Source organism: Lineus longissimus, chromosome 13 (assembly GCF_910592395.1).
Source record: "Lineus longissimus chromosome 13, tnLinLong1.2, whole genome shotgun sequence".
Classification (NCBI taxonomy): Eukaryota; Metazoa; Nemertea; class Pilidiophora; order Heteronemertea; family Lineidae; genus Lineus; species Lineus longissimus.
The window spans coordinates 6,980,493-6,997,248 of NC_088320.1; the positions used below are offsets into that span (position 1 = coordinate 6,980,493).

At 39.4% G+C, this 16,756-nt stretch overlaps 1 protein-coding gene across 3 annotated transcripts in view; it reads left to right on the forward strand.

Moving 5' to 3' along the window:
• Nucleotides 1-15,857, forward strand: part of LOC135498078 (prohormone-3-like) — a 52,919-nt gene extending 37,062 nt beyond the window's left edge. For 2 of the 3 annotated variants that reach the window (XM_064788237.1, XM_064788236.1), the window contains 3 exons: nt 3,136-3,211; nt 10,338-10,529; nt 14,196-15,857. In XM_064788237.1, coding sequence (XP_064644307.1) covers nt 3,136-3,211; nt 10,338-10,529; nt 14,196-14,359 — 432 coding nt within the window. In that variant the 3' untranslated portion in view covers nt 14,360-15,857. Of the gene's footprint in view, nt 1-3,135; nt 3,212-10,337; nt 10,530-10,596; nt 10,648-14,195 lie in introns of all 3 variants that reach the window. The other variant, XM_064788238.1, reaches the window with a different exon arrangement.
• The last annotated feature ends 899 nt before the right edge of the window (nt 15,858-16,756 follow it).

The window sequence follows — 16,756 nt, forward strand, 5'->3', positions numbered from 1 at the left end:
AGGTTATGTGCCTAGTTTGCGTTCAAATGGACAATAAGTTCAGAACAGATGGCTGTTAAACCATGATGATGACTTCCATTAGTTCCGTTACCTTGGTTGATTAAAACGAGTCCAAAGTTATTGTCTAACCAATAAAAGATGATGGACAATCATAATGGACTAGTTGAATATAGCGTATTTATTGCACAAGCTATTCCACTTCTAAAGCTACATGAAAGTAAAACACTTAAGAGCGCATTGTCTATTTCATTGTGTCATCTGCATGAATACCAGAAATGCATCACATCGGAGCAGGACAAGGCATCCATCAGATATTACCAATCTCGCCGAATCAGTCATATTCGACACAACTAGCCACCTCTGACATGCGCATACATCACTGGGTCAAATAGTCTTGGTCGATCAGTATCATCGTCCTGGTTGTCCTTCGCGCGATTATATGACCGATTCATCCACTTGACAGACACCTGTACTTTTCCCCAGTGAGTCGATACCTCCGGAAGAAAATATGCTGCACTATATGATTTTTTCCCAACCTTATGTCACATCATACCATCAAAAACACATCATCTTCAACTGCCTTCCAGTTACTGGCAATGAGAGGTTGATTAACTGCGTCGATGTTCGTTCCGCTAGTCATTTAGGTTGTCCAATAAAGGTACGTGCTGACCACTTACCGTCTACTATATCGTACATGTACGAGTTCTTCTCGCACCTGTGGCCAGCTGAGGCATGGTCACAGCTGAAAGCAACATATTTCTTGCCAGTGGAGGCTGTTGGGGCTTTCGCCAAGTTTGCTTTTTATGGATCGTGATCGAATACTGTTGATCCCTTAGCATTAGCTGTCATGCCATGTTTTTTTCTTTGTTGCTAGCTACAGCCCAACAAAGCCACATACTTCCTTTTTTATGCTTAACATCCTGAGCCTCATCCCGCTTAAGTAATACAACATTGATACAGTGCTACCCCTTGCCCTCTAAACACATCCGCCTAATTTGCTTGCCCATTCATTTTTTACGTGACAGCTCCGCGGCGCCGCTTTATTTGCTCTGTAATAGTGGCGAGTCGAAATGGTACTGCCGGGTAGACTGACTTGCGCAAACAATGTTTATCAAAGTCATGCTGAAAAAAATGATAAACGCGAGGAGGTTGCCGTCATGACCTGTTGGGGATTAGGGCAAAGTAGGCTGGAAACGAGCATTTCTTGGTGTGAATAAGGAGCTGTCGCTTACTGAACTCAGCCACAGTTGAAATATCAAGTCAGTGAATGTTCTAGCAGTGAGTCGTGTTGTTAAAGAAAGAAGAGCACTCGACTATAGTACGTATTCATAAAGTTGAAAGAACAGTTCCACGATACATGAAATTCGAAGGGACACCCATGCACCAGTCTGCATTCGATATGTCGAATTGTTGATTTTAAAAGTCCGATAGTTCCTAACTTGTTTGTTGAAGTCGCTAACACATAGATTTTCTATTGAGCCTGGAAATCATTCTCGAATCCCGAAGCTCTTCGATTCCAATCTGAACAAAATTTTGTTATACTGACAATGAACTGCTAATATTCCAATACAATTTTAAATAAATCTATTCTTGAATTAATTACAAAATGATTGCCCCTTTATCAACGGCAAAAGTCATATCCGGTCGGTAAAAGGCAACCGCAGCATCGTCCCAAGTCATTGTACGCCTTTACCAATAATGGGTGCGAGGTTGGACTGCATAGCCTTTTCAATGAACGGGGTGATCGACTATCCGAATATCACAATATCTCGCATTGACCAGCTTGGTTTAAGATAATGTGCATGTTATTTATGATTCAGCCTTTGAAAACTACCCAGTTTTTAAAGGGTCGTTTCTTAGTCGTGTTAACCATTCTATGAGCAATCAAGTTTTCCACGAGCTAAGCAGAATGACACAAATCATCATTGAGTTACAATCTTTGCAAGGGCATGTGCAGTACGTGACCTTATCTAACATCCGCCTCTTTGGAAATATCCAATTTTGTTTTTCTCTATCTCGGACCCAGAGGGACTACAAACTAAACACGAGTGTGCTATTAAGCGCTATCTCCTTCGCTCGGCCATAAAGAAACAGGAGGGAGCAGCTAATCTTGCAGAAGAAATTGAACTTATGTTCCGTCCTAAGATCTTTGCGCCGATTGTTTGGGATCCCACAGCAGCCTTTGCAATGAGCTGATTCTTCAATATTTACCCAACAGGGCCTCGGGGAGTTAGATCATCAAGATCCTGATGCACGGCTCGGTTGAGAAGCATTGGTGCAATGGCATGACTGTAATAAGGCATCAACCTACTGCGTGTGCTGCTGCAATAAGTTGATGTTCTTTTAGATCACGAGTTGTCGACTGTTCTGGGGAGATTACAATTATTTCTGTTTCCAATGTTGTTGTTATTTTTCCTTTTTTTTAAATTTTCATTTCGTTTGCGGTTTCTCCCTAAAGCTTTAATGTATCTGGTGAAAACAACATCCGACTAGTACGAGTTTCCATTCGCAATATCTACATCTTCCATTATGTTATATGAGCATTCTAAATGACAGAGGGTCTACTCGGGGACGATATTGAAGACGTCGTCTCTCTAATGTTATTTGTCGCCACCACGTGACGATCGTGACGAAGTCACGCAGGTGGCAAAGTGAATTGGCTAAAATAGTTCTCCGCCAAATAATTGTGCATTTCAAAATTGTGCAGTTTCTTCTCCATATGTCGTAATGATATAGTCCAGTGATGATTTGAAACAATGTTTTAGCTGATTAATCATTTGAATGGCCTTTTTTAAAATAGTTGAGAATCTGTATCTGAATCTTTTGCCCAGGTGTAGCAATTCTGCAAAGTTCCTCGGTAGATCCAAAGACGTACTTTCAATTCATTGGAATGACCCAAAGTTGCGGTTGGTCATTTTAGAGAAAAATAATGACTTTTGTTTACATGTACCTTCCCTGACATTTGTAAGACCTCTTGCTTGATTTTAAGTGTAAAGGTAAGAGAATATTCAACCACCATAAGCTAACATAATATTGGTTTGAATTAGTTTGAATGATCGACAACTGTGTGTATAAGTAGGCCTGGTGATTTACCGTACCCGTTTTTTATTTTGTATCTCATTTGTATATTTGCAGTGCGGCGGAAACCGGGACTTGTGTTGGCAAAACAGCCAATGCTGCAAAGGGTACTACTGCGCCACCGTAGATGACGGTAAGTATAATACGGAAGCCTGTTAGGTTGACTAGCCTTTTATCAAACACAATAGCATACACGCTTTAGTACATGTCTAATCCTGCTTGAGACAGTTCTAATTTCACCGGTAGATGGCGTCGTTTAGAGTACATGTGATAGCCCAATTTATTAGATGCATAGTTTTGTTATTAGCGTAAAGATTAACAGCACTCAAAGAGCACACACAACAGAATAGGTTTGTATTGCCGGATTGTATGTCCGAGAAACATCGTCATTATTGCAAACATACATATAGCCGTCGCGAACCTCGCTCTACCTCAGCTAAAGTTTCACCACTCTGCGCAGTGTAGAGTCACCACCTAACAAAGGTCATAAGATCATGGCATTAAGTTCACTTTTAATTCCTGTCATTAAAACACAAGCGATAAACGAATTCCCTTGAGTTTTGCGGTCGTTTGTGATGGCAATAAATTCACTGCAACTGTGAGAACCGGAACAAAAATGCACCGATTATCAAAGTTATAGCGTGGTAATTGCTCACTGCGATAGCAAGGGCCCGCGGGAACGAATCTATTTTCCTCGTCTTGATATTCGTAATGCTGGATTTCTCAAGTTATCAAATTAATTTGCAATCGTCGACCTTTAAAGTTCGTCGGCCTTTTGCAGTAGTGTTGTTCAGAGTAATAAGTAACTGCTAAACATCTAGTTGAAAGATGCGTTTCGACCAAAAACAATGCATAACTGGGAGGTCGGCCATTTTGCATGAGATGCATCACAATAATAGTGAATGTGTAAATTTGTCTTACACTGAATCTTTATATTCTGTTTCACCGCCAGTTCCAGTACTGGCACAATTCGCAATATCTCCAGACACACTCTTCAAAATCTCCACTTTTGAATTAAATTCACAATAGAGTTAAAAAAAGGTACGCCATCTATCGGTGAAAAACATACTAGGTCACATCATTCTTAACCACACATTGCTTCTAGGTGCACCGGCCACTTAGATATACTTTCCTACTAGGAATGAATTATTGGAATGATGTTATCAAATTGACTTCAGCCTTAATTAAATTTTCTTGAAAAGCTATTGAATATTCAAAGTATTTTGCATGAACTTGATTACAGTTTGTTTTAAGGTTTTAGCATGTGAAATAAATTATGCTATTGTTATTTCGTTGGTTTAGTATAAAATGTCAAGTATATGAAAATAACGTATAGTTAAGTAATGTTTCGTGAGTTGGGCCAAGTAGTATGCATACGTGGTAGCGTTTTTGATGAGTAGTGAATTAACATTATGTAGTCCTTTCGTAATATCAAGTATGGATCAATCTTTACTTGGTTATATCTGTAACTAACATTTGTCGAATGATGTTGGCTTGATTCGTGCGTTTTTCCATCAGAGTTGTGTGATGTTAATGTGTCAAATTGTCTTTGATTTAAGAAAGATACACTATAACGGAAATAGCTATGACACGAAAAATGGTTATAAATAAAGTGCGTCTTTCTAATACGAACGTTTCATGAAAGAAATTGTTGCTCTTGGTATTTTTTTACGTGGAATCTTGGCAGGCAAAGTCTCTTTAAAGCTATTTGTAAGCTTTATAAATGTCTCAGTGTGTCCTTTATATCGTCAAATGTCACGTTTTAAAAAGAAATCCTTGCTTACACTGATCGACATGGGTAGCAAGAACGAAGCAAGTGGATACAAATACGTAACTAATAATTGTATATCCAGCATTGCAATTGCACATTTCAGGTTTAAAGGTCGCGTGATCTCGAATTTGCTCTTGGTCTGATGCAGGGGTAACATTGTAGGTGTGTGCTACCTTTAAGAGCTGATTGTAGATGCTTTTTTTCAATAACTTTGACGTCGGTTGAATCCAGTTTTGTTGTAACTGTCCCCCTCCCTTCCCCTGCACAAGCTCACTCGCACGCGATGCCTATTCCTATATGTAGGACACAGTCTTTGAACCTTTTCGAAGAAACTGAAACAACTATTTTGAAGGAGACGTCGGATTGAATTCAACCGAAATTGAGATTAAAATGAAGTAATTCTATTCAAAAGCATCTTCTATTAGATTAGGAGCGCCTCTGGTTATTTATGTTTTGAGTACAAAAACCCAGACTTCTCCCAATTTCGAAATTAGTTTCGTGCTTTAAACATAATTGAAATCTGAATGCAATGAATGAGAGCATTTTCGCTCAGAGGCCTCTGATGTTTAATTTGTACAATGGCAGAATCAGTGGCCCTAATGTTCTCACAGTTCCTAGATCAACAAGGGTAATATTTCATTACTGCAAGCTGAGCCACAAAAAACATTTTCTTCACCCTAATACCATGCGTCAAAGTTATTGAAACCACCCGAGTTACTCCAAAAACCTCATCTATCCTGCATGATTACCTTCTTTCTGCATGTTCTTTAAATTCTCTCTTCTATCGTGTGTTGGCTACAATGAAAATATTTTTTTAATTCACCAATCAGAAATCATAAAATATTACTCCCCCGTGATTGGTTAATTTTTGCTGACGACTTGTGTATGCCTCAACGAAGCAGAATTCACGGCTTCTTATGAGCCAACTCGATAGGATTTCAAAATGTTACTTGAAGAAAGTGGGTGATGTTGTTTCTAATATGGAATGATGACAAGTGTCTAACATGAGCATGTGTATGGTGCATGTATATTATAATACGTTTTCGAACTTCTCAAAGCTGCATGCATCATATGTGACTTGGTCTGCATTCGACGCACATGTTTTCCAGCAAATGTAGTGCGGTAATTTTTTTGTGATCAACATTGGTCATAGTAATCAATCGAAATGACCCTGGGCCTACGCTGGCTAGTAAGTATCGTGGTTATTTTGATAGGATTAAATTTAGTTTTTCGACTTCTCACCTCAGGTGGAAATTATTCTCACCTCAGGTAAACACAATTTCATCCTAGGTTAAAACTAGATGTATTCTCACCTCAGGTAGAAACACTTTTATCCCAGGTAAAACTATTCTCAACTCATATAGAAACTTTCTCACCTGAGGTAAAGACTATTCTCACCTCAGGTAGAAACAATTTTATCCTAGGTAAAACTATTCTCAACTCATGTAGAAACGTTCTCACCTGAGGTAAAGACTATTCTCACCTCAGGTAGAAACAATTTTATCCTAGGTAAAAACTATTCTCAACTCATGTAGAAACGTTCTCACCTGAGGTAAGAACTGTTCTCACCTCAGGTAGAAACATTCTTACCTGGGGGGAAAATTATCACCTCGTAGAAGCCTGAGGTAAAAACTATTCTCCCTCAGGTAGAAACATTTTCACCCTACGTAAAAATTATTCTCACCTCGGGTAGAAACTATGTTCACAGCCAATAGTCTCCACCTCAGTTTAGGATTATTCTACCTGTGATGATAATAACTAATCCCTCCGGTGAGAAGTCGGGGAAAAATTCACACTTATTTCTCAAAACCCCCGAATAATATATACTTACTAGCCACCGTGTAGAGGAGATACTACTCTACCCTAGTAACCATTTGATTTTGCAATTCATTTGTCATCAAAACTTGATATCAAAATATTATTGTTTTCCGTTTTATTTTCTTTGGCACACCGACTACAGACTACGGGTAAAGGAAGTTCTTGTTGCAATGCTTTTGATCGAGATGTGAATCCTAAATGATATACCTCATTAATGGTTATTTACCGTAATGCAAGGAAAGATGCAGCCCCATGTTCGGATTAGTTCCATTAGAGACACATCATTACTGCGTCTGGCAATCTCGTCATATTTTTAAAGACAGTTATTCGGCAATGTGCTCTTGAGCCATGTGTTAGGCACGAATGTATTAGACTTTCCTCACGCTAAAAGATACGGGCGGTCCTTTAAATCAATTTTCTTGACTTGATAATTTAGCTCTTGTTATTAATCGAAGGATGCAATCACTTTCTAAGACAATTTATTTCTAGCCAATATTTCCTGATGTTTAGAACCAACTGCCAAAACCTCTAAACCCCAATAGAATGTATTGAAATATGCTTCGAACAAATGATGACAGATCTGACTTTTTCTAGAGGAAAGGGAGACGCTGCTATATCAAAACACGATATTCCAGCCGATATGTCTTGTTTTTATCTGAACTGGCTCCCGCGTTATTGATGTCGGCTTTAATTTATGAATATTCAGCAGAGCCTTTTGTGTTCTTTGTACATGATAAACGGATGCAAATTGTCATGTTTGTAAATAATTTAGTTAATTAAGTGAGACAAAAGAAGCTTTACAGGGTTTGCAAGTGACAACTATTGTCTATCTGCCTTCAGTGATTACAGGACATAGACGCGACTTTCTTGGTTCAGAATAAAGACAGCGGAAACGATTGTCAACCCATGTGAGAATAGAACGTATTCTTTATTTCAAATCACTAACAATACTGTATCAAACATTGATACTGTAGATGATATTACTGGTGTAAACGTGACATCTGTTCACAGTACTTAGATTTTTATAATTATCAATCGCGAATAGCGAGTAAGACTTGATACTGTAGATGATATTGCTAGTGTAAACGTGACATCTGTTCACAGTACTTAGATTTTTATAATTTCCAATCCGCGAATAGCGAGTAAGACTTCATCATATTTTTCGACAACCGATGAACGCTCATTAAAGATTCTAGTTAAGTTTGAGGTTTATAGCCAACATATACCAACAACAGTAGAGGTTATCATCGAACTTTACACTTTAAGAAACATAACTTAGCATTAAGAGACAGGAGTACATTGCACTACTTCAGGAAAGAAGCATTTTTATGAGATAACACATACACCAACACCAAACGTATCCCGTAGCTGCGGTGCAACAATTCCCCTTTCCGCGCATCACCAATTCCAACACCAATCCGAAGTAATTTCCCTTGGCCAGCCCAGACTATCTTTCCCCGACTGATCATACTGATTGAGGTAAGGAATGAATAGTCTGTTGCCGTAACGTCCCTGTCCGGGTATACCAAAGGGAGTGAGTATGCGTTCCCTGAACTATTTTTAGCCAAACAACATACTGTCTCCAATAGCAAAAGAGCGTGTACGATTATATTTATAGCACCGCACCCACATGCAATGATCACGAGAGGCAAATGGCCCTGTCTTTACTTGATTGATTAGTAGAATGGTAAGGTTTATATTGATGAGTAGCCGGACATGGCATCACTGGGCCGAGACTAATATGGACATCACAATCGATCCGGGGGCTGTCGCTGCGGCCTGCGAAACCAGGTTAATGCACGCATGCAGGAGAGTACGGTCTGGAAGCATGTATTTCTCCAATCGAATCAAATCTTGATGTCTATGGACTATAGCGTGACAGGAAGCAAGGAAGAATACAGCATGATCATAAAATTCCTTGGGTTGGTTATCTAACCCACCAAGGCAGAAGCAGAACGAGAAAGAGAAGATTGTGCCAGTGTGCAAATTCCTAATGAAACAGCTAGGTCCCAACACAGCTTCTGACAATACCATTGTGACTATGGCAACTGGTACATGTAGTATGTACATGTACTTTGACAACCCGGCGCGTGCAAGAAAATCTCCTTATATTCTGCGCTTACCAAACCCGAAGCTTTGAAGCAACAATCAAGAAACCGCCCAATCACACTTTCGTCTGTCCATGAGAAGCTACACGTTGTGTTTCATAGCACTTGTGTGTTTATGCAATCATTTCTTGATAAATGGAGTAAGAGTCGAACACGGATAATTTCTTTACCACGCAAGATCGTTACGTTTAGTTTCTGGCCTCGATCAGAGCTTTGGCTAATTGCTATATTCACCCAAAGGAAACAACTGCCAGTTATTTTGATTAATATGCAAGACGCAAATTGCAGAAAACCTCGAATATGAGGGACTCACAAGCTGCGCATAAATGCCACCAGTTATTCAAATTTTGAACATCAAACCGTCGATATTTCATGTGAGCTATTATAATTCGCAAAAGCTGTCGACTATCGCGAATAAATTAAGAGTGTTCTGGGATTTACGAGGTGGCTGATATGTTTCCACACTTTCATCGTAAAAAATAATGATTCCAGAAGAGGGAAATTTTGTTGTTTTTTTGTTGTTTTTTTTCAAAAGAAAATGCTGTCATACCCTGCCGGCTTGCACTCAAATTTCTGGAGATCAGCAATATTGGTGTTTCATATTTTTTCTGATATGCAGCTGGACAGGAATTCTATTATCACGTAGAACGATATTTGCAACAAGATCATTACCAGCCGTTTTTTTTTAAATATGGACAATTTAAAAAACAAATTTGATTACCTATTTTCCAAAATGTAATATTTTGTTTACTTGTTATTCACCACCCGCCTTCTTTGTCAACGAGTAATCATAATGAAAATTCCAGTTATATAGAACGGAGATTCCTCTCGGGAAGATTTCTATTGGCAACATGTTAGTTAATTCTGCATGAGGTGATGCAAGAAATCGCTGTTTGACCGGTACCTCGGACTGTGTTAAAGCGTTGAGAAACCTCAGGTCTATACTACACAGAAACCACTTCTCAAAGTGGTTAGGGGCAGACATCGAAAAAAAGATCGGTCGATCACAAGCAAGACTTTATGACAAATCTTCTGTCGAGTTTGTCCGCCTTTACGGATGACGTGAAACACCCAATGCCTCATCTTCGTCCTTCGTCAATATCTTATTGACCCCTTAGGTCGATCTTCCTTCAATAAAATCCTACCCAATAAGAGAAATCGACAAGTGCGTTTGCCATTTTGCGAAAAACCTATACTGCATGAGAGGTTGCAACATAACGCTGCGGTAACGACACAGCTATCAGAAATCTTATAACAACTTAACGATCTCTTGACACAAGTCTGATACAAGATATCTAATTTAATGTGTGCTTGTGTCCGAAAACGACAATCGATCCGGCCATCTCGCAATTGCATGTAGAACTGAAATGTGTATCCCTGTGACTACAGCTTTGGTTGCAGGGAAAGAAAAGGAATAACGGGTAGCGTTTTGAAAAAAATATTTCCGTTGTAAAACACTATCATTATCAACCCCATCTGTAATCTGTAGTCAGTGCTGCCACCTGTCGTCTCGTCTTCTCTCCTCCCTTCACACTGACTCCCTCTTTCGTTTTGTTTCCCAGGAAAGAGCGGTTTCTGCCGCGCTGAGGACCAAGAGCAAATTCCCGTGTGCGAGACCGACAGTGACTGCCCTGGTTGGACAAAATGCTCCACTGTGGCCCAGGTTGGCGCCGTTAAACTGCGCATGTGCAAAGAGCCAACTGACACTGCCGCTGACACTGGCACTGGCAAGAAGGCCGAGTCGGGTCAACCGGGTAAGTAGACTCTGAGCATGCGCGTTATAGTTTATTGGTCCGTTTATTTTTCTGTTGTTTGTTGCAGGCTCCATAGGGGAGTGTGAAACCTATGCATTAAATAAGGGCAGCCGAATCGGTAAGTGCGTTCCTTAGTGTTTTCTGTCTTCGTGTCAAAATTTAGTTTGATACTACAGGTTGCGAATCCAAAATATGCATGTGTAAATGTAAAAGTTTCGAGTGGTAAAAATGTTGAGGATACCTTTGCTTAGAATTCGATAGTAGTTTATACTCCTCAAGGAGAAGTTTGGATGGGAAATCCTCTCGAGAAAATATTCACTCTGTGTTCAAGGTGTGGGGAAACTAAATGTCTATGCTATACAGTTTCTTAGTGGTACAATTTCCCTTCTTTCTATCATTTTACTGATATTTGACTGTGATCAATATACTGTACTTCCTAACCTTAGGTTAACAGTGAGAAATATGGCCGCCGAGAATAATTTATTCCGGTAATGCCCATTTATAATTTAGTGATAGCCAAGGCCATCACGTGGCGTGATAGAGGTTTGACTGGTTCAATCTGTGTTTCAATAGTGAAACTAACAAATCTGAAGTAGAGTGAAATTAACAACTGTCACGAGCTTTGAGTGGAAATGAACATTGTTGCATGGTATAAAGACCATGACTGCTTGAAAGACTTCATAGAAGCCCTAGCTCAGCTTGCATAATCATGGCACGCAGAATGTTCGCGTCTTACTCTTTAAAAGAAAAGCTGAAGCACATAGACGGGTACCGAAACCAACAAAGATGCGTAAGGCTGTATTCAGAAGAGCACAACATCAAGAAGGCCACGTTCCTGTCTTGGTTGCGCAAGGAGGAGACAATTCGCCACAATTTTGACCACAGCAAAAAAAGGGGCCAAGAGCGCAAGGTCAAGGACCGCGATGTCGGTGAGTTGCACTTTAACCCTTCACTCTGAAAACTAGGGCTACAATAGAGGTGCTATGGCGTGTACATGTATAGCAATTTTTTTGCTGTATAGCACCTTTTTTACCCATCAGCCCGACGGGTATTGTCGTAGCGTCCGATGTCCGTCTGTACGTTTGTGGACAATTTTGCCATGAAACTTGTTGTTGTGTATCTTGGGGTGACTATAGAGGAAGGTTCCTTGCGAAATTTGGCGTGATCCGATATTCAATATGGCTGTCAGGTTGCAAATAATGAATTACTATGTTTTGTCTTTCAGGGTATTGGCCTGAGATGGAAGTTGAGATGTCGGAGTGGTTTCGTGATAAAAGACAAATTGGTATGCTAGTCAGTATCGAAGATCTAAAGGAGAGGGCGATGATCGAGTTTCAACAGTGGTGGGACCAGCTTCCTGAAGAAACCCAAGCCGACATTGTAACTAGTAAACCTGAACGCTCAAACCTTGCTGCATCAAATGGTTGGTTTGAAGGTTTCAAGAAAAGATAAACTCAGAATGAGTCTATTGTTTTCAAGTGAAACAACAATTCTGCTGATAAGCTGTTTCTCTTAGTATACCTCTCAAAATGCTTAATGCTAAAATGGTTAAATAAAGTGTATAGCGCTTTCATCATGTTCATCCCAATCATGTTAACGTCTCTGCTATTTCAATTTCTAGACAAAACATTTCCCTGCGGAAAGTGACGAAAGATACCAGGCAGTGAGTGCTCTGGGTAGCCAAAGTGTAACTGATATCCAAAATGACCCAGTTGCTGGCAGATTATAGCCTCGGTTTAGTATACCTGGTTAGCATAAACTTGGCCGCCCACTGACATAGATTCATGCATAATATGTCCTAGTTTACCTATATTAGGAATATAAACAATAATAGTGCCCGATTATCAAGAAATGCGGAAATGATCACCAGGCCTCGGATAACATTTCCTGTAATGCACACGTCCATTGTTGGCACGCATGACTACTGAATTAAAATCACTATTGAAACGCAAATTGAACCCTCAAACCCCTGTCAAAGGGAAATTACAAACAGTGGGCATTACCGGAAATAATTTATTCTTGGCGGACATAATCCTTACTGTTAACCTTAGGTTAGGAAGTACAGTATATCTCACTTGACAGTACACGTAAGCTAAATTTCATAATTTTTCCTTGCATAGTTTTATTTGTTAACAAAGCTAATAGTTTCGGTAAGTTGTAAAGCACGTTTTGAAGTTGCATTGAAACTGCTAGTGAATGCTCTCTTTGGGACCAAGTACCGATATGTTATTATATACCGGCCCTATATGGTATACCCATCTCTATAACCGTTTGAACTGAATGACACACACATACACGCATTCCCCCATTACTCACTTCCACAGCCTTCTTCAGTGTATTATTGCGTGACCCCAAATGTCTACTCTCATCGTATCTATCGAGCATCATAAGCATGGAGGCATCATCCGCATACTCATCCCAACCTACCTAGAACCATGGGCGAATTGCTCTCAAGTGCACGGCTGGTGTTGAATGTTGATTATGAACTGGAGATGTTCCCTTGTTCACTTTATCATGTCATCCTGTCCGAGAAAGTTTTATAATAAAACGACTCCCTTGCGTGTCTTTTAGGTTTAACCCTTCTTCAATTACAATGTATTGTAAAACAGACAAATGCGAATTAGAGGATTATGTAGCAAATGATTGAAAATATAAATAAGAAGGTTAAGTGATTGTGTGTGTTTGAATTGTACATATTTACAGCAGGTAACAGTTTCTGGACATCGCTAGAAGTGAAAGTATCTTTGAATAATATGAAAAAGAATAATGGTCTTAAGACAACTCAAGGCATTTGTATGTTGTACCGGTAATACATTTTCGTCAATGTCCTATGTATGGCAAAATCCCTGCCCTTATGTAAACCTACATATGAAACAAATCTTATGTGAATGTTGTTAAAGGTTTCATTTGAGAATAAACTTCATCATGCCAACATAAAACCGACTTACGGTACGAGATCAAACATTGTTAAAGGTTATGTGAAAAGTATGTCTTACATGGATTTGGGGAGAGGCATCGTGCCTGACATTAGTCGAGGGAATAGTGATAATGGTGGTGAATACTGGCATTTAGCTTCAAACAGATCGAGGAACTGAATTTCTGAGAGCCGCCTTTTATCTTTATATCAGACCAACAAAGTTGGTATCAATCGATTGAGAAATAGTTGCTATTGCAGAGAAGCGCTTCTTCGGGTGATGCTGTTGAGGCAAACAGCATCTCCATCTTTCTTAACCTTGTACACTGGTATCGGTAAAAAAGCAGAATGGATGGATTACGTGTGATATGAATAGATATGGACAGCTTACACTAGCTTTATTCATAAGACTTTTGACACTAATATGGAGAACTTACACTTGATTTATTCATGTTATTTGTGACCCTAATATGGACAGCCTACACTTGATTTATTCCTGTTACTTGTAACACTAATATTGGACAATCAAGCCCGGAATGTCAAAGAGTGTTATGATAAACCACTGCAATTCGTTACCCTACCAGTGGCCACATGTCAGCTTACACAATCCGGGGCCCGGCTCATTAAATGATAACAAACTACATTTTATTGATGTATGTTAAAGTCGTGCTGGTTACATTACATCTTGTATATTTCTAACATATCGAAATTGTAATTACATAATACGTTTATGCTTGACCCTATTTTTTCAGGAGATGTGTGTGAAGATAATTCGGACTGCTCTATCGCTGATGGCCTCTGCTGCCAGTATGTCCAAGTCTTCAGAAGGAAGCCCAAGAAAATGTGCCACCAAATCTCGGGTCTGAACAAGTGTATCAAAAGCACCAGCTTCGGGAACAACATCATCAAGAAGTAGACACATCATATAGACAGAATATAATTAAATACCTTCTTTGAATGTCTGACATGTCTAACCTCAATTCATTGGAAAAGTTGATTGGAGAAAGATAGTTATACATTTATTTGGGAGAAAAAATATACGAATGATTAACTCATCGAGAGAAAGTCCGCTGCCATCTTGACACCATAGGTTCTTGAATCTGATTGGCCGAACTATCATCGCGTGACTAAAGGACACGTGACAGAATTCGGAATGTACACGGTCTTGATATATCGAGCTGTTCATCTACACAGCGAAATAGTGTACGGGCATAACAATAAGAAGTATCCTTTGGCGGCGATCTACAACAGATCGAATATCAAAAATTTATCATTTTCTCAAATTACCTCTTCCAATATCATTAGGGTCCCGTTTGGAATTGACGCTACCTTTTTTCCGCAGGTTGGTGAATTTCAATGCAATATCTTCAACGACGCAGATACTGCAAAAGACAAATAAACGTACCCTCGTTACAATAGTTTAAGCTCATTTATCGGATGTACATGTAGCACTAAGCTATTTCAGAATTTTATTCGCAACGTTAGATAAGAGTTATAAACACTAGCTGGTCATAATTTGAGAGTAAAAGATGATCTGAGATCGGGGACCTCAGTCAGGCGATTTTGCCTTCGTTTTTAAGATAAAGAATGGTTTCAAGACTGAAGTATGCATCAAGTGAAATTATGAAATAGTTTAGTCTAATGTATGATCGTGGATCGTTGGAGACCTAATACATATCTAATCCTTTTATTGTAACCTCACTGTACACAATCCCTATATTTTCCGGTTCTTTGAAGTAGACTTACATGTATGTTTACATATACAATTTAATCGCATATCTCGCTTTTGCGAGAATCTATAAGGCGGTTTTAATTTCATCCGTACAATGTTACAATCGGATTAGGTCTCCCACCTTACCAACGACGCCATTCGCAGTGGAAAGGTCTATGTACTTTTGATGTAACATCTTCTTTAAAGATGTCCCCGATTCTACTTACAATTTATCGTACATGTAGTTCGAAAGCCGATTTGCGAGTGAGGCTCGTTCAATATAAATTCCGCAGGGATTGACCATATCACCGACTCCCACGTCTTCTACTTCTTCGTCGTTGGTGAGAGTGGCTGAACCTTTTAATCAGGCCCATTAAACAAAAGAAAAATCATTTACAACCTGAATGAACTAATATCATTATATATATATAAGCGATATTTTTTATCTTCGTCTTCTTGACCATACATAGACAAAGGATGTTGGTGCCGACAAAATGAAACAATCAATAAGTCAAAAACAGTGCGATAATAAACCGTCAAACATAACCTTCCTATCAACTAACATACTCTTGAGAAATATCAGCCCTATTAATTTGGGTATGTTGTGTCTATATCAATGTGTATCATGTGAATGTGATTTATTCACGGTCATTTTTGTTTTAATGTTAACCTATGAGTGAATTAAAGAAGACTACTTTGAGAATATGCGCTTTGCTTTATTTATTACGAAAAACAAGGACCTGCAGGTATACATGTAAGTAGACCCCAAACGATCCACTTTACGGCTTCATACACCTTCACACAGGTTAGAAATCCCGAATATAAGATCTACATTCAATTTCCTCTACAGTAGGGCCGTTTAGACGACAGGCGAAAAGACCGCATTCGGATCGAATCTGGATGAATCCGGATTAAAACCACCCAAGGCGATGGTACCTTTTTAGTCCGGATGCAACCACATTGATCCGGATCTTTTTGCGTTTACACGACGAAAAATTAATCCGGACTCGGGACGCATCCGGATTTTTTCGCGTCGTCTAAACGGCCCTAGTGTCTTGCGCATGCACAAATTCTACAAGATAATACATGTAGTAAGATGATGTCAACGAAGGATAAGAATCTTGTAACGACTGTATGTACATGTACGTGTATATACACAACTGACTATTAACAGCTGATTAGAAATTGTCTCAGATATTCATCAGTGGCAACTGGAGTACGGCAACAGCGAAACTAAAAACCCTATGGCGATGATATGTCGTCTTGGCAGAGTTCGGGTAGTCGAGGCTTCACTCCTCCATCCTGTGCTTGCCAATGAAAAGACGTAATATATCATGACGTCCAATACTTCTCTCTAAATATAGTCACAAAGATAAATAATGGATGACCAGCATGAACGTGTCGTGACCTACTACAAGACGACGTCCAACGTACCTTTGATCGTTTGACCTAATATACGGTTTTGCGATAGAGGTCACGGTCACCTGTCTGATGCTATTCGTGGAATACGGACGCTAAAAGAGGGCGTGGCCTATCCATACATTACAAAACATTGCGTAAATGCAAGCACTCCTTGCCCAACTGGTGAACAGTATATGAAAA